Genomic DNA, 22,756 nt, shown 5'->3' on the forward strand with positions numbered 1-22,756 from the left:
TTAAGAGGCTCACATTACATTTCTGCTGTCAATGCTGTTTTAGATGGCAACTTTTTCACATGGGCTACTCAAGACATGATTTCATGAGTCTCCGGAAATATTTCACTCAAAAAGTATTAGCACCAATCATAACTCAGCAGAGTGAAAATGAGCCTGGTAGTTTGTCTCTATTTTTAGAGGCTTCCATACAATTTAAGTATTCTATAAATGTTTGTTAAAGGAGGTATACATATGTTTTATTTTACACAATGGCCTCTGGATAGTCAGAAATTCTTGATCAAGATTTAGATGATGTAAAAGGGAGGAAAAATCTAGTTGACATTAAAGTGAAATTTACTTTAAGGATTTCAGTATTCCAATGTACATTTAGCCTGCATTAACAATTATGGCTTTTATAAGTCTTTTTAGTATAATTATTAAGATCATACATGAGGAAATGGACTTACTTGCAAATTCTCTATAGGACCCACCCAGCCTCCAAGTCATGCTTGATTCTGGGCTTAAAAGACAATAATGTTCCAATTTGAAAAAAACAAATGTCCAAGATACACATTCATCGTATCTGCATCTCCCACATCACACTGTGAATTTATAGTTCCCTTTACATCTCCGTATGTATATAAAAGGAACTAACTTTTGGTAGAGTACTGCCTTTAGAAAAGAGATTACTGAAATTAGTTTTAAGCTCTATTTTCAATTGAAGTATTACTAGTAAGTTTAATATTTCTATTATCAAAACATGTCTTTTCACCCCCAATTTTCTTTCTTCCCGTTGTCACTTTTGTACACCAGCCTCTCATCATCTACTGCCTGGACTGAAACACCAATCTAATCATATATGGCCCAGCTCAGGAACTGAGGGCTCTCACACTGGGTGACAAGTTTGAACTCTGGGCTGGTCACTCAAGGCTCTTCTGCACAAAGCCATAGCCTAACCTTTTCCTGCTTTACCACCTGCCCAACCTCAGCACCTTCTGGTGAATCGTTATATCATTACTTTGCATCTCCTAAGCTCAGTATATCCTTCAGTGCCTCTGCTTATGCTATTCTGTTTACTTGAAATGCACTACCACACCCATTTAAGCCTTTCTTCTTTCTTCTTTAAGCCATCCCTAATCCCTTCAACCAAACATATTTCCTGCTCCACATTCCCCCAGTCCTTTCTTCACATGGTGGTATGGAGGGGCCTGTTTCCTCACCATTATACAGTTAGTTAATACAGGGAGTACACCAGTCACCTCGGAGGCAGGCTGGATAACGGCCCTCAAAGATATCCAGGCCCTGATCTCCAGGACCTCGGACTGTTACCTTACATAGCAAAATGCAGCCCTAACAACGGCTTGATCTCAGCCCAGTGAAAATAATTTCTGACTTTTGACTCCAGAACTGTAAGAGAACAAGTATGTTACTTAAACCACCACGTTTGTGATAATTTGTCACTATAGCCATAGAAAACAAATGCACCTGTACTGCCTAGGGAAGGTACTGGGCAGGCACAGCCATATGGATCAGCACTGGCTGATCCCTGTTTTTAAGCCCTGAATCAAACCTTCTCTACATTCCAAACAGTCCCCATTTGCCATCTAGTTGTTTCTGCAAAAAAGCCTCAGCATGTATGACAACTGAGTTGGACACGTCCCATTTATCTACGAAGGGAGTCAAGAGTGAATTCATTTAGCTGCTATCTATCCTCACACAGCTCTAGACACAGACCCCAGGAACAGGCACACAGCTGCACTGGCCACATACTTCTCTGAAGGCCCTCCTGAGAGCTTCACACGAGAGGCACGCATCACTCATGTGAATGGGAGCACCCTCCATTCACCCATGGAGTAACATGATAGTTTTGGTCTACAAAATAGGAACACAAGCTTATAAAAATAGAATATGATGGATATTCTGAGCAAAAAAAATGTCCAAAGCTCTTTTGCATAGGATGGTTAAAAGGAAAAGCTTTACCTGAGCTGCTTTTTTACTATGAATTTTAGTTACATAGCTAATCAATAAGCATATTCTCCTTGTAAAAAATTTTAAGTCTCAGGTAAGGCTAAAATAAAGTCTGTTTTGAGGACTATACCCCACCCCCACCCTGCCCGATCTCCTCCCTTGTTCATTCATGGCACCTTCATTCCTTTTCTTTCCAATTTTTAGCACTGGATATACATTCCAAAATGACTTCATAATGTCCTTTGAGCAAAACACACTGAAGCCATAAATACATTGTTACACTAACAGAATACTAAACAACGAGACTGAGGAGTGTGGGGCGGGGTAGCAGAGCACAAACACAAAGCTAAAGCTCCTCTTTCTATACGGATAAAATAAGTCAGACTAAAATGGAAAAGGTTTTTCCTTCCTGTAATTCATAATTCTGTCTGTAACTCGGCCTCTCCCTTTCATCATCATCTTGTCGGGATAGACATAGATTGTGCCAAAAGCCTGGCTGTCCGGAGCTGTTTCAATGACCCCTTCCACATTGATGTGGTGCACACCAAAAGGATCCTCAGAGTAGCCGCCATCGTGAGTGTGGCCGGCGAAGAAACACACCACACACTCATGCGACCAAATGACTGCGAGGGCGTCTCTGTAGTTCCAGGCCAGGCACACGGAGTCGGAGGCCTCTGGGTAAATGGGAAGATGACCTGTCAGTTAAAGAGAAGAGTTGTGAGCCAATTAGGATATACCACTTTCACCAAAACAGCTAAAAGTGAGTACTCAGGAAAACAATGTGCATTGCTCCTTCATTATGGGCTGAGACCAGTGAAAATTCACATACATGAAGAATGAGGTAATCCAGTGGTCTGCAAACTCATTAGTCAACAGAGCCAAATATCAATAGTACAAGGATTGACATTTCTTCTGAGAGCCAAATTTTTAAAACTTAAACTATATAGGTAAGTACATTATTATTAACTTAATTAGGATACTCCTAAGCTGGCCTTTGCTAAAAACTCAAGGGGCCAAAAAGCCACATGTGGCTCGAGAGCTGCAGTTTGCCGACCAGTGAGGTAATCTATAGCCAGGTGTCCAGAGCATAAAGGAGGGTGAGATCATTTACATACAAGGGCAGCGGCCACAGAAGAGACAGAAGCCCTGCAAGTCCCAGGATGTACACATGTCAAGGGAGACTGAGGCATCCCGTACAGAGCAGTCTACAAAGGCAGCAGAATTAGGCCAGTGCTGTGCTAGAGTCCAGCCTCTCTGACTCCCGAAAGTATAGACATGTTACACACACACAGAGGTACCCTTAGATAAAAGGTAGCTTAGAGATGGGCCAGTGAATAATACGCCATTTTTCTAAACACTCTGTGTTTTATAAGGAACTGATTTATGCCCCTTTAAACACCTCCAAGAGAACAAGGTAGCCACAGCCATTTTACAGATGAGAAAACTGAACAACAGTGGGGAATATTCATACTAGGTCCCTCAGGAGATAAGTGGAAAGATGCCAAGACATAAATGAGGCCACATCCTCCATCAGGCCACATTTCACTCTGAAGGAGAGACACAATAAATAGCTCATTGGTCTTTGCTTCTTCCCACTAATGCTCTCTGCTACTGTTTATTTTTATTCTGAATATTTTTAGTCTGCTTAATATTGACTAGTTTTGTATAAAAAAGGGGGGCTAATATTGCACACCTGTCTGCACACATACACTCAGCCCTTTAAAACGTAGCAAGGGCTAAGGATCCAAAGAGACCATGTGACTTTCCAGGTCTAGATGCCACACTGGACGCACCTATCGAATTGCTGTAGCACTGGACACAATTAATTGCTCCCTTTTTCTGGAAACACTTGGCCCCCAGGACAGTACCGATCCACCCAGTTTCCCTCCAACCTCAAGGCTATTGATTCTCACTCTCCCTTGCCGGTTCCTCGCGCTCCCCCCCCCCCGCAGTATCTTATAAGGAGTGCCTGAATGCTTGGTTGTGGGCTTTACTTCTGTCTCCACCTAAAGACTTGGTGATCTCTTAGCAATGTCCATAGTTTTAAATATCATCTGCTATTCTTTCAACTTCCACATTTCTACATCGAGTTCAAACCTCTATTCTGAATTTCAGATTCATTATACTCAACATCTCTGCTCACGTGTAACAGGCACCTGAAAGTTAATATTTTCAACCTTCAACTCCTGAGCTCTCCCCTCAAGCCCCCTCCTGCTGCAGTGTTCCATATTTCAGCTAATAGTAATTCTGTCTTCCAACTTCATGGCCAAAACTCTAGAATTAGGCAAAATGACATGTGAGTAGCCAAAAGGGAAGTGAAAAAAAGAAAAAGAAAAATTCTGATAGTCATTTTAAACTTTAGTGCTAAAGATTTGTTCATCTGAGTTAAAGGTTTGTTCATCTAGTTTCTAGGCTTACAAGAAAACAGGAGAGATTTTAGAGACTGATAATGTAGGTAAGTACACTGACATAAATACAATGAGAAGACAGGATAGTTTGGGAAAGGGGCTGGGATACAAAACATGGACTCTCTAGCCTCAATTGTCAGGAGTTGTGGGATTTTAGCTATGTTGTTTAATCTTTTTTGGTTCATTACTTTATCTTTAAAATTAAAAGGTCTGACTATACGTTCTCTAGGTCCCTTTTAGCACCAATATTCTCTAAAGCAGAAGTGGGGAAAGTCTGGCCCACGAAATCACTTGGTCTGGCCCTGCCAAGGCATTAGGGGTGAGTTAATTTAATGATTGACTAAATATAGCAGGCTAATTTTTAAGCTGATGATTTTGTATGGCCCGAGAATGATGTTATAAATATCCAAATGGCCCTTGGCAGAAAAAAGCATCCCCCCGCCCCCCATTCTCTAAGGTCAAAAGCACAACTTAATAGTGAAGAAGAGACAAGTCAGGAAGTCTGTTTTTGGACCACTCATTGTAAAGCCAAAATAGTGTCACATCATACCAATAACCCCTGAGGGTCCCTTACATTTCCCAAGCCTTGAATATTTAATGGTAGAAGAAACACCGTTAACTCCATCTACATGTTTTTGCTACACCAACGAAAGATAATAAGTGAAAACTATATTGATAGAAACCTAATTTTATATCATCAATAACTTGAGCAGCCTATAATTTTCAAAGGATTTTCATATTTACAATTTTATTTGATTCAATACAATATTGAGAAAACGAAGTTTGTAGGTTTGGCAGATGCTTAATGAAAGCTCACAGATAAATTTAAAAGTCAGAATGGTATTCTGTCCTTGTGACCCTTAGTCCATGTTCTTATCCATTATGCCACATCAATTTGATCCCTAAAACAAGAGATCTAATCTCAGCCCCCAAACCAAGTATACCAGCCACAATGCAAATCCCCAAGTCAATTCTTTGTTTATACAGCCACAATGCATGTACTGTAAGCACCTCCAGATTCCTAAGTCTCTGATGACAGCATGTCTGTCAAAAACGACTCTAAATGAAAACAACAATCACATAACAGCTCACTGCCAGTTGTTCTAACACCTGTCCCTGTTACATCGGCTTTGCTTTCACCCAGACAGCAGGGGCTGAGGTGTGGTAGGGGACCTAGACTGAATTTTTCATTTAAATATTACTATGTAAATTGATCCCATTTGGAGAAATGCTACTATGAAACCTAAAAGGTCCTAGTATTTGGCAAGATGTTTTTGTTACTTTATAATTCGATTCTTCCCGGACTCCACCTTAAATGTTAATCTCATATATATAGATTGTCTTTCAATTTAAACTAAGCATTCATTTTACTGAAAGAGGATTACCACAACATAAATGTTATTAGTATGCTTTAAAATCTAGCTTCCCATTCTCTAAAATGGAAGGATACACAAATCATTTAAATACTTACTCACGATCACCACCTTTTCTTGGTTTGTATCAGAGAATGTAAGGACTGCATTCAACCAATTCAGTTGCTCTTGGCTGAATCCTCCATTAAACTGGACAAACTGAGGCTCGGAAAGTCCTAAGATAAATTCTGTAAGTTAGATCCACCAAATACAATTTTCTCATCATTAGGGCATTTTAACTTAGCTAATGTGGGTAACTTATACTTCTCTTTAGGAACATTTGGCACCAATCAACTTAAAAACAGGAAACCACAAGAATTTAGAATATACAAATAAATCACACTGGACCAGTATCTTGCTCCTATTCTTGACACTCTTCTGATTATTTCACTAGCTTCCTGTTCTATTGAAAATAAATTAGCCGAAATTGGTTTGGCTCAGTGGATAGAGTGTTGGCCTGCGGACTGAAAGGTCGAGGGTTCGATTCCGGTCAAGGGCATGTACCTTGGTTGCAGGCACATCCCCAGTAGGAGGTGTGCAGAAGGCAGCTAATAGATGAATCTTTCTCATCGATGTTTCTAACTCTCTATCCCTCTCTCTTCCTCTCTGTAGAAAATCAATCAATCAATAAATAAAAGAAAAAAAAAGAAATTAGACTCTTAACCATCCAAAATCATCCTGCACACTGGCCCTTTCCTGCATTCAGGAATGCCAATCTTAACTATGCTTAGTGCCTCTGCATTTGTTTATCCCTCTGTCACAAATACTCTTTCCAAGGTTGATTCCCTCCTGTCATTATTTAAATTTCAGCTTAAATGTTTTTCTCCTTGGAAATGCTACCTCTGACCATCTAACTAAAACAGTCTTCCTCTCAGCCATACTTTATTTTCCTGGTAGCATACATATATCATTGTGGAAATAATCTTGTTACTATTTCATTTATTATTTGTCCTACCTTTCTTGTTCCTTCCACTCTACCCATTAAAGAAGTAATATTGTCAATACTGCTTACAGTCCTAAATAGCTAATTCTAGAAAGAGTGCTCAGCCCAGAACAATCATTCAAATATTTAAATAAATTTTCAACCAACACAGCAACCAATCCATGTGCCACGAGGCTTGTGAGAAATCCTGACCCTGAACAAGTGACAATATACTTTTACCTTAATCATCCATCTTCCTGCTGAATAAAAGGTAGCTGAAGAATTTAAAGACAATGTATTAGACTCTCAGCTCAAAGGAATAATTCACCTTGAGGACTATTCAATTCCAAATTTGGATTGTGCTCCTTCAGCATCTTCAAACACAGCTGGTATTTTGGAGAGGTCTGGTCCACGCCCAAGACACTCATGTCATAAGAATCGAGTAAAATGAACCGGAATTTAGGGAATGGAACAAAATGGTAAGCGTAAAAACTCCCCGTAGGCACAGTTTCAGGATGGTGTTCAATCTGGTCTTCTAGAAACTTTGTGTTCAGTTTAGAGTTTGTTAAGTAGTCTCTGCTGAAGTTATAGAATTCATGATTTCCCCATGTGTGGTGAACTGGGACTTTAAGCCTTTCAAACACCTTCATGACAAGTTCTAGTGACTTTTCTGATGCTTTATACTGCGCATTGTAGCCATCAATGATATCTCCAAGCTGAAGTACACAACAGGGCGGACTGCTTTCTTTATTCCAGTGTTCAATAGCACCCTGCAAGTGAAGAAGGCTGTGTCGGTAGTATCTTCTTCTGGTTCCTTGGTAATTATAGCCATCTTCTAAGTTAGCATACTGAATATCTGCTATAACTCCAAAGGAGAAGAGATGTTCTGAACTCTCACTCACGGCTCCAGGACTGGGCTTATCATCCATAACTTCTGAACAGATTTCTATATAAAGTATAAAAGATAACTCAGTTATAAACATCTTACTCTTCTAAATGGTAAAATGGATTTTAAACTTAATAACTAATTTACTAGGTAGCTTGGTATAGAGAAGGTGCCCGGTCTAAACATTGATAAGGGAGAAACATCAACCAGCCGCCTCCTGCACACCTCCACCGGGGATTTGCTTGCAACCAAGGTACATGCCCTTGACCGGAATCGAACCTGGGACCTTTCAGTCCGCAGGCCGACGCTCTATCCACTGAGCCAAACCAGTTTTGGCCAGACTTTATTTTATCTAAACTTTTGAATGATATTTAAAACTTAGTATTGTAGACATTTAAAAACAGAGAGAATAAACCTCATGTACCATTGCTAGCTTCTACAATTATCCTCTACTTGCACATGTTTTGTGTTTGATGGTACAGGGGGATATTTGAAAAAGTCCTGGAATTAATTAACTAATCTTACTAATTTTAAATCTTGCCCCTGGAGGCATCTTTGAGTTTTGTTCTCTGCTCTTTCTAAGCTCCCTGAGTCATAATCTAAAAGACGTGGAACTAATCAAGAGAGACCGTTTCTTTTTTCCCCTGCCTTACTCACCTGCGATCCCAATTGTCCTTCCTTGAATGTGTTTGTGTCCTTTCCTCTTGCCTCTTATCTTTCCCTTAAGAGATCACAGTATGGGAATTTAAGTTTCTGTCTTTTTAAAAATAATTTCTTTATGTAATAAAATTGCATGTATCCTATCCATAACCTTGTTATTTTTTATCCTCACCTGAGGATATATTTATTGATTTTATTTATTTTTATTATTATTATTTTTAATCATCACCCTGGGATATTTTTTCATTAACTTCTAGAGAAAGTGGGAGGGAGGGAGGTAGAAGGGGAAGAGAGAGACACAGACGGAGCCAGACAGACACAAAATAACCCACAGCAGAGATTTAATGTACAAAGTACAATGTATGACTTTCAAAAAAAAAAAAAAAATCCTGAAATTTTTATAGAATTATTGGTTTCGTGGAAGAGGGTGCCTGTTTAAAATTAGTGTATATTTTGTAAAAATTACAGATTATTACAGACTTGAATTTGACTTGTCTAGAATTAATGCTTATTCCTTAATAGAATAATACTCTTGGAAATTAATACCCTTCTAAAGAAAACAAATTATTCTCTATTTTACAGATAAAAAAACTGAAGCATTTCAAGGGCTTAAGTTTCTGGCTCTCTATCCCTCTTCCTCTCTGTAAAAAATCAGTAAAAATATATTTAAATAAATAAAGTCTGAAAGAATTAGAATAACTAAGGAAATAATTTGGTTTTTGAAAAGAAAGGTAAATAACAAGTTTTTGTTCTGCAAGTTTTGCCTGCACCAAATGCTGTTTTCTATGTTGTTTTGTACATGTTCTTTATTGATTTAAGAAAAGAGAGGAGAGGAAGAGACAGAAACATTAATGACTAGTGACCTGGTGCATGAAATTCGTGCACAGTAAAAGGGGATTAATGCTGAAACCCATTTGGCTCAGTGGATAGAGAGTTGGCCTGTGAACTGAAGGGTGCCAGGTTCGATTCCGGTCAAGGGCATGTACCCTGGTTGCAGACACATCCTCAGTGGGGGGTGTGCAGGAGGCAGCTGATCGATGTTTCTCTCTCATCGATGTTTCTAACTCTCTATCCCTTTCCCTTCCGCTTTGTAAAAAAATCAATAAAATATAATTTTTTTAAAAGGAGAAGGGGGATTAATCAGAGGAAATAATTTAATATTGCTATTTGCCCTTTATAATAGAGTGTGAGATGGAAGAAAATTAGTAAAACGTATATGAAAACCTTCCTCCTGTCAGAGTCTGAGGCTCACCCCAGGACCCAGAGCCAAGTCCCTGTTCTCATACATGCACCTCAAAATCGAGTGAGACCCAGACCTGGCTGGCCCTCCCCGTTGGGCTAGATCCAGACTCAGCCAGTCCCACCCTTGTCAAGCCCTGCCGGGCAGGAGACAGAGCCTCAGGTCCCCTTGCTTGGTGCCAGGAAAGTGGCTGTGGCCTTAAGTCCCCCAGCCTGATGCCGGGGTGGGGGGTGCAGCCTGAGGTCCCCTGCCAAGCCCCATGGGGGCAGGGGAGGGTGTAGCCTCAGGTCCCTGCTGATTGCTCATTAAGGCTCCTATGGGAACTTGGCCTCAGCTGTGGGTGCAGCCATCTTTATGACATAGTGATGGTCAATTAGCATATTCCTTCTTTATTAGATAGGATGAGAGAGAAGCACTGGTTAGCTGCCTCCCACAGGCTCCTCACTGGAACATTAAGGAAAAAAACTTCCCAGCAAAATAACCCTCATCAGTTGATGTGATATTCATCTGAGTTTATTAATACACAGCAATTTACTTTGTAAATCATAAAGCACTAAATGTTAATATTTTTTAATTACATATCTGAAAGGATGTCTGCCTGGTCAACCTCAAATACCTGAAACTTTTTATAGAAGAAAATAATATAGAAAACTTTGCAAGTTTTTCTCGATAAGTCCTGGGGCAGGATAAGCAGCCAGCATTTTGTGAAAATCACAGCAGACGTCAATGATTTTTAAGAAAAGAAGAAATACCTATTGATGCTTAATTGCTGAAAACTTGCTCCGAGAGGATACTAAAAAAAACCTCTGTAATAATCAGGACTGGCAGAAGGCTGAAGTTCTTTAACCATCTTTTTTTTTTTTTTAATATATATATATTTAAAATATTTATTTTATTTATTTTTTACAGAGAGGAAGGGAGAGGGACAGAGAGTTAGAAACATCGATGAGAGAGAATCATCGATCAGCTGCCTCTTGTACACCCCCTACTGGGGATGTGCCCGCAACCAAGGTACATGCCCTTGACCAGAATGGAACCCGGGACCTTTCAGTCCGCAGTCCGATGCTCTATCCATTGAGCCACACCGGTTTCCGCTCTTTAACCATCTTGTGGAGAAAGACAGCCCGACATTGAAAAGAATATTTCCTTTACACTACTGTCAAAGATCAAGAAACGGGAGGGGTGATAAATTCCGAAATTAGTGAGAGTCTTCGTTAAGAGGAACTGCTCCAATAGAGAGATGCTGAGAGCCTGAGCCAGAAGAGTGTTACTCAAGTGGGTGAGCAAAGCTTTTATTGCACAGTCCACGGGCGAGGCGGCAGTGGAATGAGGAAGTCAAGGGGGAGGGCGGCCTGGAAATGGAACTGTGCTAACTATTGCAGTAATGGCAAAATTGAGGCAGAAATTTCTGTGGCTTGACACATGGGGTAGATGTCTGAAATGAAGGATAAAGTTACAGTGCTGGGAAGGTTTCCGGAAAGTAAGGCCTGGCGGCCCTAGTCAAAAGTCTCAAGCCAGGACAAAATGTAATCAGCATTGTCAGATGATCCTTTGTATTCTCTCTTTCAAGAAAAGTATTTAAATGGAAAAGAAATTTTTTAAAGAAAACTTCATGTGGGGATCTTGGTGGTTTGATAGTAAGTGATAAGCTTACATTAGATAATATTTTAGGTATCTTTTAACACTAACGTTGCATAGGTCCATGAAAATCAGGCTCAGAGGTGTCACTAAGCAATTCATCCAAAGGATAGCTATACAGTACCTCCTTTGAGTCAAGAACTGTTTTAGAAACTACTATTTACTTAAAATCATAAATTTAAAATGAAAAGTTTGTATAAAAATGCTCTGATAAACAAGCTATGAAAAGAATCACTCTGATAAACAAAATTTAATTGACCAGCAAGAACCACCACCGAATTCAATCTTAATGTACAGGATGTGTGTGTGATCAATTAATCTACAATTGAAAAGGACGAACAATAATTTTATATGCTCATTGCCTGCATAAGCAAAAGTGCTTTTGGCTTTTTGGCTTTTTTGTCAATCTGAGGGAAAATTTCTCCTTGGACATACAAACACACAGACGTGAGGGTAAAAAATACTCCTTCCCACAGGCAACACCAAGGCAGAAAACTGGATTTGAAGTGCTGAGCAAACATTTACTTTGAGCAGAAATTCAAGAAAATTCCAGTTCAACTTCGGAATTACCCGTATTTTTCGGACCATAGGACGCTCCGGACCATAAGACGCACCAGTTTTTAGAGAAGGGAAATGAAGAAAAAAAGATTCTGAAACAAATAGTGTCCTAAAATATTTTATGTGCATTAAAACCCAACATCACAGTCATAAACACATGTAATCAACCCTGTAAAGTAAACAGCAGCACTTAGAACCATTTTAGAGCCGGGCAAGCACACAGAGACCACACAGAGCCGGGCAAGTAAAAAAACTTTTTTTTTAAAGTATATGTGTAGGCTATATTTGGACCATAAGACGCGGGGACTTCCCCCCCCCCCCCAATTCTGGGGGGGAAAAAGTGCGTCTTATGGTCCGAAAAAATACGGTAAAAAAAAAACATGGGTGATGCTAGACTCCAACCCAGAGGAGGGCACTTGGCTCGGTACCACCCTCGCCGGGCCAAGCTGCTTCTGCTCCGTGGAAGCCACTGAGCAGGAGTGGGATCTGAAATGAAGGAAGAAAACTAGAAGGCGACATCTCCCTTTTTTCTGTAGTTTGCAAATCCCTCCAGGGAAGTCGGGAGGGGAGGGGTTATGATCACAGACACTGAAGCAAAGGCAGAAAAAAAGGAATGCAGACTTCAACTTTCAGAAGGAATGACTCTAGATAGGGCTGCGGCCCCTCCGCCCCAAAGGCCGTCCCAGGCGGGAAAACTCACCCAAACCTTAAACCGCGAAGGGGGCAGGGGAGTGGACCAGAGCTTTTTTAAGGACCTGGGGCCGGGGAGAAAGTTCAGGGGTGGGAAAGGACGCGGTGCATCTGCTGCGCCCGGTGCCGTTATTTGCCCTCCGGCTACATTGGAGCCTGGGCATCACCGTCCTACTGGGCTCGCCCCTGCTACTCCGACCACTGAAATCATCCCTATTATAAGGAGACCGGACAGACCCGATTTTTAACCATTTGCCCTGCGGCGCCTCAAAAAAGTCCCGATTTTAATCTTTTAAAAAATCGGGACTTTTTTGAAACGCCGCGGGACGCGGGGCAAATTATTAGGAATCGGGACTGTCCCGCCAAAAGCGGGACGTCTGGTCACCTTACTATTAGCAATAATCACTTCAAGCCAATAGGTCGGCTTGGAGGCGCAAGGAGGTCAACAGCCAACTGGCGGTCCCCATTCCAGGCAGGAGGCCGGCGGCAAGGTGGGGTGAGGGCTGCGGGGGCTCGCGGGTCTGCGGACCACGTTTTCCTTTCCCCGAGGCCGGGGGCTGCCCGGGGAGCGAGGACCCGCAGCGCTCGGGCCGCCGGGCCCAGGCCCCGCCGCGAAGCCAGGACCCCCAGGCTGCCCCTCCTCCGGAGCGTCCCGCCGCCCGGCCCGGGGCGACCCGCCTCCGACCACGAGGAGCCACCTACCGCGAGCAGCTCCGAGCGAAGAGCGGCCGGACTAATTCCACCGCGTCACCAACGAGCGAAGCCGGGCGGGAAGAGCAGCCCTCCGACTTCCGGAGGAAGTCAAGGACGGAACCGGAAGTCGAGGGGGCGGGCCGAAGGAGGCGTGACCTCCGCAGCTCAATGGCGGCGTTATTGCAGGGAGCGGGCCGGATCATGCTGCCTTCGGGCGGTCCTCTTCGCCTCCTCTCGCCGCGGGGTTTCGGGGTGTGGGGCCCGGCCCGCGGGGCCCTGAGCGTCTTCCTGAGGCAGCTGTGCGCGCGGCCGGAGGAGGGATGGCGGGCCCGGGGGCTCCCCCGCGGCTGCCCGGCGTGCCGGCGCTTCAGCTCCGCCATGCCGCCGCCGCCCGGGGCGCCGGGGCCCGAGCCCAAGGGCCCCCGACACCCCTCGCGCCCCTCGAAGCCCGGGGTGAGTGCCCAGCACCCCCTTCCCTCGTCGCGGCCGTCGGACAACCCTCCCACCCGGTCAGAACCTCGGAAACCACTCGGCCGGGCCTGAGATCGTCTGCGGCTCAGCCGGCTTCTCTGGATCAAATTGTTAGGTTTCCTTTAGCGTTCTCAGCCTGAAACTTAGCATGGTGGAGGAGTCCGAGCATTTTTAGAATTTCGACCCTTCGGAGGTTCGGTGTGTATGTAGGAATTGAGCAAAATATGGATCGTTGTTGCCTCCTGGGTATGCCCCCCCCCTTTTTTTTTGAGAGGGAAGTTCTTTTAGGTTCTTCTGACCCAAAAAGAACTTAAAAGCCAGCACCTCCAGGTGGTAGGTGAGGGAAGTGGTTTTCGGAGCTGGGGGGGTGGGGGGAAGATGTTACTGAGTTGGGCCTGCGCAGTCCACCCACTTGGGACTTGAAGAGAACAAGGAAATAAAAATGTGGTTTGCAGGAATTCCCCCGCAGCCTCTTCTACTTTGCCTCTGTTATTTTGGAAGCCAGCTTAGCCTCCCAAATTGTATTTGGTTTATTTATATTCACAACACCAGCACAAGTTTAACTGGTTTTCAAGGCAGCAGTTGGGACCAGAGGCACGCTGCTAGTCTTTTTTTCTTTTCTTTCTCAAATGAAAAGAAATGGACTTAGGGGATTTGACCTTGGAAACTGCCTTTGTGGTTGTGTTTAGGAGCCCAGATACAACTGCATCCCCAGAAACGTTCAGGATTTCCTCATCCCAAATAACATGAGACGTTCTGCACATTGAACAGGATCAAGGCCTCTGTTTTTATGTTTAAAACTACTGTCGTTTGCTTAGTATGGTTAAATGTCTGCCTCTTACTAGTGGTTTTGGTTTTGACATCTCTGCCCCAGTAGCCTGTTTCCTGGAAGTCCTTAGCAGTCACGTTTGCTATTGGAGGAGCTTTATTGGCCGGAATGAAGTACTTCAAGAAGGAGAAGACTGAGAGTGAGTAGATATAATTTGGTCAGCTCCGAATAACATCTTTTCTGCCTATGGACCAGCACCTCTGTTCTGGGATAGCATAGCACTGTCCAACAATATGAAATGACTTCCCTTTGGGCAGATTTGAATGTGGGTAGTTTGAAGTCCAGAGGCTACAAAGATAACCAAGATGCATTCCAGCCTTTGAGATGCTGTGATGGGGAAACACACAGAAGTAAAGATTTTACTAGCTGAGGTTCTGTCAGGCCAGAGGGAAGGAAGTCCAGGGTGCTCTGAGGGCCAAAGGAAGGCTCACTATATACACCACTGGATGTCAGCAGACTGAGAAAGGCCAGAGACTGATCATGGAAGACAGAGAGAAAGAAAGCTAGAAACCCCTTGGGACAGACACTTGAAGTGTTTAGAAATTGTTTACAAGAGGTTTATACTTTAGTGAGTATTCTAGGACTTTTTAAGGTTTGCTTTAGAAGTTTTCAGCAAATCTTGACAATATCACTTGAATCTTTTGATTTTTTTAGTGTCTCTTTTGATGCCATTATGTTTAAATGATGATGTTTAAATCTGGGAGTGAGAATTCATACGCTTCAGAACCTGAGCAATATAAGATTCATGCAGATATTTAGACCTTTTTTTTTGTATAATGTAGTATCGGGTCTAGTAATAATTAATGTCGTTTTTAAACATTCTTTAAAATCTTGCTTGGCGTTGACTTGTATTGACATAACCTTCAAACACGTGGTATCTACAGAACGTGTGAAGTGCAATTAACAAGTTTTGCTTGAAAAAGTTTGTGTTTGGTTTGGTTTTTGTTGCAAAACTAGAGCTAAGAAGATGGCGGATGAAGAGCATATTCGGCACTGCATGCTTTACGAGTTCCAATTAGGAAGAAAAGCAAGTGAGGCTGCAAAAAACATCTGTAGTGCTCTTGGTCAAGATGCAGTTAGCGCCAGAAAATGCCAGCGTTGGTTTGAGAAATTTCGCGAGGGAAATTTTTCGTTAGATGACAAGAGTGGTCGAGGCCGTGTGTCCAATTTTGATCAAGAAGCTCTTCAAGCTCTTTTGGTGCAAAATCCTCAAATTACCCAACAAGAGCTTGCGACAACTTTAAATTGTTCACAAAAAACAATTTCCAATCAATTGTTTGCACTTGGCAAAGTCCAAAAGTTTGGAAAATGGGTTCCTCATGAGTTGACCCACAACAACCGTAATCAAAGAGTCACAATTTGCAGTTCGCTCCTCTCTCGTCAAAACTGTTTGCAGTTTTTAGAACAAATTGTTACCAGAGATGAACAATGGGTGCTGTATGTTAATTTGAAAAGGCGGCCTCAATGGTTGGACAAAAATGAGGCTCCGCAGCCCATGCCAAAACCTGACTTGCATGCGAAAAAAGTGATGTTGTGTGTTTGGTGGAATTTTAAAGGAATTCTTCATTATGAACTTTTACCATCTAACCAAACCATTACAAGTGCAGTGTATAGTGCCCAATTGGAAAGGTTAGCCCAAGCTTTAAGAGAAAAAGAACCCACGCTGATTAATCGGAAGGGCGTAATTCTTCACCACGATAACGCACGACCGCACACTGCAAGAATCACTGCTGAAAAACTGCGCCAGTTGGAATGGGAAGTTCTCCCTCAACCTGCATATTCTCCTGATATTGCCCCTTCCGATTACCATTTGTTTCGTTCTTTGCAAAACTTTCTTCTTGGAAAAAAAATTAATAATGAAGAATGCCTCAAAAATGCATTGACCGAATTTTTTGCATCAAAATCACAAGAATTTTACAACAGAGGGATTAAAATGCTTCCTGAGCGTTGGGCACAAGTAGTAGAAAACAACGGCAACTATATTGTTGATTAAATTTTGTTGTATTGTTTAAATAAATTCAATTTTAAAAAGTATTAGAAAACGACATTAATTATTACTAGACCTAATATTTTATTGGTATAATTTTCATATTCTTATAGGCGGTTAAGTTTCTTTAGTTTCACAGTGAAATAAAACTGAAAAGCTAGGAAGTGGTGGTAAAGACACTTAAGGAAATGCAAGCTTTGTTTGACTTTAGTTTGGAATTTCACCTGCAATTAGTAACATTTTTTATTGAAAATGTATTATGATATAATATTAAAAGTGTTCCTAAATCATTTGAAAATATTTGCTTGACATGATGCCTCAGCATCTCCAAATACTTATTGTATATTTCTACAAATAAGGACATTCTTCAATATAATCACGTACAGTGTTCAAAATCAGGAAATGGACACTGATATGCTTTACTGTTCAGTGTTCAGACCTCCTTAAAGTGGCGCAACCGATGCCTTTTATGGCCAAAGTTGTCTGGTTTAGAGCCACCCTCAGACCTAGTTGTTTTTTTAGTCTTCTTCAATCCGAAAGTTTTTCAGTTTTTACTTGACTTTCAGGACCTGATATCAGCTATTTCTCTAAAAGCCCTACTTCTTTTTTGTGGAAGATGATATTTATAAGTCAGGACATGAGTTCATTTATTATTGTTATCTGAATTCATTCAATGTGTCTTCTCCCAGGTCCTCTCAGTAGACAGAGCTAGGTAAGAGATATTATATATATTTAAATCTATATTTCTGTATATATAGAAACCATAAGTTCATATTATACCTCCAGTTTCTTTCCAGTACTGCAAGTTTTCATTCTAGTTTTCTTTACTGTTCTAACTCCTTGCTCATTTGTAACTCTCTTATCTCTAATATACACTGAGTGGCCAGATTATTATGATATCTGAACACATGATAATCTGGTCACTCAGTGTATTTACTTGATCAATTCCCAGTAAGTAAGTAAGCTCCCATCACGGCTGTCCCCTCCCCTCAGCATACAGCTGCCCTCAGCACTCTCAGGCTCAGACTGACAGTGGCAGGCCACCCACCGTGCCCTTTGGGCTCAGACATTCTGTATAGCTATGCCCCCTCTCACCTGCATCATGGCACACCTGTTGGCTCAGGACTGAATTGTTCCAGAAGAAATATTTTTACCAAATATTTTTATTTCTTAAAGTCTTTAGTACACATTAGATTTAATTTGATTTTGGTTTTTGTATGCTTATTTTCCTTAACAGGTTTTTTTAAGGTTCTTGAAAACTGACACCACTACTTCTACATATTGTGCCCCACACATCCATTAGTATAGTATGGATCATATATCAGGTATTGAGTACCTATGGTTATATTGATTTTTTTTTTTGTGTGTGTGTGTGTGTGTGTGTGTGTGTGTGTCTTTGTCTCTGTTTTAAGAGCTGGAGAAGGAACGGCAGCGAAGCATTGGAAAGCCTCTACTTGGGGGACCATTTTCCCTCGTAACTCATACTGGAGAGCCCAAAACTGATAAGGACTACCTGGGTCAGTGGGTATTGATTTATTTTGGATTCACTCATTGCCCTGATGTTTGTCCCGAAGAACTGGAAAAAATGATTCAAGTCGTGGATGAAATAGGTAAGGAAGCCATCACTTACTATGAAAAGTATATATATTTACTCAATGTCTTTAATGTTACTATGCTTTTCACATTCTTTTATTACTGTTAGATGGAGGTTTGTAATTATTTGGTTTGCATGAACATAAAATCTTAGTATTAGGCTTGTCTGTTGCTTGGATTTCCATGACCTATAAATTCTCCACCAAAAAGCTGGTTATTATGCTAAATATTAGTTTGCTTAAAAATGTCAATGTGGCCCTACCCGGTTTGGCTCAATGGATAGAGTGTCAGCCCACCGATTGAAGCATCCTGGGTTCAATTTCTAGTGGGCATGTACTTCAGTTGCAGGCTCAATCTCCAGTCCTGGTGCAGGCACGTGTGGGAGGTAACCAGTTGACATGGATGTTTCTCTGTCTCTCCTCTTGTCTTCCACTCTCTCTAAAAATCAGTGGAGAAATACCCTCAGGTGAGGATTTTTTAAAAATGTCAGTGTGGTCTGGGTCTCCCTTAACTCTGCGTTGTGTCCCTTCCTTCGTTGTGGACACAAAGCAGAGTTCCATCATTGACTCCACTGTTGCCTTTCGCAGATACTGTTGGTTAGACTGAAATCTGAGGATGGTCTATGATGTGCAGTCAGGGGCATTTGTTAGTACCAATAAGTAGACAGGCCACATCCTTCTTAAAATGAATTATCCCAGGCTATTCGGTTCTTATGAATAGTTTGCCCTACCTTTGGGCATGGTGGGGGGAATAACCTACAATATTGGGTTGGATTAGGAGACAGGATACACTGGTGCAGGTATTTGGTAGGTTATCTGATGCCACCACAGACAGGATACCGATCTGTTTTTCCTCAAAGCCATGCCATCCCCTTCCCCGTCATGTAACACAGTGTCAGATGTGCCTGTTTCCCTAAGCCTTGCTGTAGCTACTGTAATTGCTGGTTTTCTTTGTCATTTCCCTTACAGTGTGAATACTGACTAACGGGAACTTTCTTTCAGATGATATTCCAAGTCTGCCAGATTTAACTCCACTTTTCATCACTATTGACCCAGAGAGGGACACAAAAGAAGCCATTGCAAATTATGTGAAAGGTGTGTTCCATTAATAATACTTATATCTGTTTAGCTCTACAGTTTTTGTAGTATCAACTCATTTGGATCTTAAAAATGCCTGTGAAATAGTGAGGACAAATGTTATCCCCAATTTTATAGTCAAATACAAAGACGAGGCTCAGAGTTGTGACTGTGGCTAGAACATAAATAAGACACAGGCTTCTTAATTCCTGGGTCCTTTTATTTGTCAGGGTGGGGGAACTGAACTCAGCCTTCGTAGATCAGCAAAGTTAATCGTAGATCAGCAAAGTTAATAAGTCTTGAATTGAGAGTAAGGGCGCCTTGTTTCTAATTCTGCCTGTGTATCTCATTCTCTCCTTTGTAAAATTAACATTGCATGCGTTCTGAGAGTGTGTATATTGGGAGATTAAAAATAAATCTTATGGCCGGGACCGGTTTGGCTCAGTGGATAGAGCGTCGGCCCGCGGACTGAAGGGTCCCGGGTTCGATTCCGGTCAAGGGCATGTACCTTGATTGCGGGCACATCCCCAGTGGGGGGTGTGTAAGATGTTGTTTTTCTCTCATCGACGTTTCTAACTCTCTGTCCCTCTCAATTCCTCTCTGTGTAAAATCAATAAAATATATTAAAAAAATAATAATTAAAAAAATAAATCTTATGTAAGCACATTTTGAACTCAGGGCATACTTTATAAACTCAAAACATTGATTATGACAAAAACATAACTATTAGTGGGAGGATTTCAATTCAAAACATCTCAACATGCTGGTCAAAACCTATTAGGTACTTTTAAAGACTAAATTATGGTAGAATTAAAGGTGAATACTTAGGTCTTAGGAGCTTGGGTGAGTTGCTTAATTTCTCTGGATTCAAGTTTTTTTCAACTTAAAGGTATGTTGATAATAAAAATCTGATCAGACAGGTTTTGTTCTTATACTAGTGTGCAGAAGGTGGGTGCTTAAAAATCAGGAATTTAAATTCTAGTTATGGTGAAATTGATTTAAATTACTGGACAGAACGACTAGTGAATAGTTTTATATTTGTTTTTATTATGACACAGTCCAGTGCACATGTCCTCTAAACCTTTGAGGTTATTTTTAAAAATGTGTTTTGTGAAGGACCTTACTATATATTTTATTATTTAACAGACTTACTGAGATATAATTGACATAAAGTGTATATATTTAAGTATGCAGTTTGTTACCTTTTGACATATGTGTGTACTTGGGAAACCACCACCACAAAAAGGATAAACTTATCCATGACCTTTAGCAGCTTCCTTGTACCCTCTCTAATCCCTCCCTCCTTCCCCTCCACTTCACCCACCCTCTGGCTTCGGGCAATCACTGATCTGCTTGCTGTCTATGTAGATTAGTTGGTATTTCTAGAAGTTGATGTAAAGAGAATTATAGAATATATACTCTTTTTTTGAATGGCGTCTTTTAGCATAATTATTTTGAGATTCTTCCATGTTATAGAATGTATCAATAGTTCATTCATTTTTATTTCTGAATAGTATTCAGTTGATGGACACTGGAGTTGTTTCCAATTTTTTACTATTACCAATAAAGCTGCTAGGAGCATGGATATGCAACTCATTGTGGTTTTAATGTGTTTCCCTATGTTGAGCATTTTTTTCATGCTGTTTGCCATTGCATGTCTTTTTCAGTAAAAAGTGTCTCTTTATATCTTTTGGGGCTGCTTTTTTATTTATTAATTTTTTTATATTCCTGATAGAAGTCTTTTATCAAGTGTATGATTTGGAAATATTTTCTCCCATGGCTTGTCATTTTAGCCACGTCTTTTGAAGAGCAATTTTTTATTTTGATGAGATCCAGCTTATAAGTTTGTTCTTGAATAGATAATGCTTTTAGCTTTATATGTAAGAAATCTTTGCATAATCTAAGGTTACAATATTTATGTTTTCTCCTTTAGAGTTTTTAGTGTGTAAAAGTAGAATTAATGTTCATAGTTTTCAAGTTTGTCAGAAACTCGGGCAATAGCATATTTTCTAAAGCAAGAAAAAGCAGGAATAGTAGTCAAACTATAAATGTCCCCAAATGAATAGATATCTGAGTTGCTGCACTTAACTAGACTGCCAAAACCTTGCGATAAAAAAAAAAAAACACAAAAAAAAACCTTGTGATGTATTCTTCAACAGCATCTATGACAGTAATTGGTGAAGTAATCATTAGTAACTGCATTTGGGGGGGATTTCAAAATATTTAAATTAGTAGCCAGAAAATTATTGAAATTTCAACAATTTAAAAAAGATCTGGATGTGCAACTAGTTCAGGCTTCTTTTACCTTCTCTTCATTTACTCACAGAGCAGTGAAGAAAGATAAGCCATCTTGCTTTTTCAGAACCTGAACAATTTTTCAGTTTAAAATGAATTAGTCCAAGGAATGAAAATAGGCTTTCTCAACTTTTAGGAGAAGGTACTATGGTTAAATGTTGGACTATCCCTTTAATAGTATGATGAATCCAGGTGTTTTAAGTGACTTTAACCAGCTTACGTACATAAATTCCTAAAAGTTAACAGCAGATTTGTAGTATGAGATTATTTGCTGGGAAATGAGATACAGATATTTTGACCTAGTGTGAACTAATGAGACAAAATTTTATCTCATATGATCCCATATAATAAAAGGGTAATAAGTAAATTGACTTTAAGAGCAGAACCACCAGGAACTACTGGTTGCTATAACATGCACTGACCACCAGAGGGCAGACGCTTAACACAGGAGCTAACCCCTGGTGGTCACTGCTCATCCACAGGTCACTGATCAGCCAGAAGCCTACTCATGGCATACCAGTGCAACAGTGTGGCAGGAGCCTCTCCTGCCTCTCTCCTGCTTCTGTGGCAGCACTAAGGAAGTCCGACTGCTTAGGTCCTTATTTCGAATCCCCTGGGGGCTCCTGGACTGCCAGAGGGATGTCTGACTGCCAGCTTAAGCCTGATCCCTCTAGGGAGCACGAATTTTCATGCAGCAGGCCTCTAGTTTGATATGAAGATAAAAACTATAGTGCTTAATTCATGACTATATCTTTGAACTTTAGCATATCTCATTTAAAAACAAATAAGAAATGTGACTTAAATAAGTAGAATATATTCCCTTTTAACTAGATAGTCATGAAAGGATATGACTGATAGATTATTAAGAACCAACTTTCAGTTTCATTGATCTTCTATATTAATATCTTGTTTTTCAACTCCACTGATTTCTGCTCTCACTTTTCTTTTATGCTTATATTGGGTTTAATTTGCTCTTCTTTTTCTAGTTTCCTAAGGAGGAAACTTACTGACTTTAGATCTTCTTTTCTAATGTATGCATTCAGTGCTATAAATTTCTCTCTTAAGCACTGCTTTTTCTTCATCCCACAAATTTGGGTAAGTTGCATTTCCATTTTCATTTTTCAAAATATTTTTTACTCTATTTTGAAATTTCTTTGACCCGTGTTATTTAGAAGTGTGTTCATCTCCACATACTTTGGGATTTTCTAGCTATCTTCTATAACTGATTTTCAGTTTAATTTCAATGTGACATATGATATATAACAGAAATTTTATTTGTTCTCTATGTGAATATTTTTTCCTTTTGAAACATGAAGAATTGTTTAGGGACTCACAGGAAGAAAGTAACAATAGGGCTGCTTTATACTAGTACTGCTTTTCCATGTAGGGATAGGCTGTTTTGTGCGCTTCTCATTTTTCACTGTCTTCTCTCTCTCTCTCTCTCTCTCTTT

At 40.7% G+C, this 22,756-nt stretch overlaps 2 protein-coding genes across 5 annotated transcripts in view; one reads left to right on the forward strand and one right to left on the reverse strand.

The window, feature by feature from the left end:
- Positions 1-13,229, reverse strand: ADPRM (ADP-ribose/CDP-alcohol diphosphatase, manganese dependent). 4 transcript variants are annotated; one of them, XM_045586527.1, is made up of 5 exons: positions 13,064-13,148; positions 8,233-8,296; positions 7,018-7,635; positions 5,827-5,943; positions 1-2,642 (listed from the first exon to the last, which is right to left on the reverse strand). In XM_045586527.1, the coding sequence occupies exons 3-5, from the start codon at positions 7,616-7,618 to the stop codon at positions 2,332-2,334; spliced, it is 1,029 nt and encodes a 342-aa protein (XP_045442483.1). In that variant the 5' UTR covers positions 7,619-7,635; positions 8,233-8,296; positions 13,064-13,148; the 3' UTR covers positions 1-2,331. The 4 variants fall into 4 exon arrangements, with proteins under 4 accessions (XP_045442483.1, XP_036308111.1, XP_036308110.1 ...); XM_036452218.2 differs by lacking the exon at positions 8,233-8,296 and having other exon boundaries at positions 13,105-13,229; XM_036452217.2 differs by lacking the exon at positions 8,233-8,296 and having other exon boundaries at positions 13,064-13,151.
- The window catches only part of LOC118726907 (protein SCO1 homolog, mitochondrial), a 15,432-nt gene continuing 5,898 nt past the window's right edge, over positions 13,223-22,756 (forward strand). The window contains exons 1-4 of the mRNA XM_036452223.2: positions 13,223-13,507; positions 14,403-14,493; positions 17,754-17,951; positions 18,936-19,028. Coding sequence (XP_036308116.1) covers positions 13,223-13,507; positions 14,403-14,493; positions 17,754-17,951; positions 18,936-19,028 — 667 coding nt within the window. The remainder of the gene's footprint in view (positions 13,508-14,402; positions 14,494-17,753; positions 17,952-18,935; positions 19,029-22,756) is intronic.

The sequence above is a fragment of the Pipistrellus kuhlii genome, unplaced genomic scaffold (genome assembly GCF_014108245.1).
Source record: "Pipistrellus kuhlii isolate mPipKuh1 unplaced genomic scaffold, mPipKuh1.p scaffold_m20_p_23, whole genome shotgun sequence".
In the NCBI taxonomy this organism is placed as follows: domain Eukaryota; kingdom Metazoa; phylum Chordata; class Mammalia; order Chiroptera; family Vespertilionidae; genus Pipistrellus; species Pipistrellus kuhlii.

Coding starts and splice junctions, on each gene's coding strand:
- ADPRM (XM_036452218.2), bottom strand. CDS start 7,618: ATGGATGATAAGCCCAGTCCTGGAGCCGTGAGTGAGAGTTCAGAACAT. Junction 5,944..7,017: donor GGAATTGAATAGTCCTCAAG/GTGAATTATTCC, acceptor AATTTATCTTAG/GACTTTCCGAGCCTCAGTTT. Junction 2,643..5,826: donor AGAAAAGGTGGTGATCGTGA/GTAAGTATTTAA, acceptor TTTAACTGACAG/GTCATCTTCCCATTTACCCA.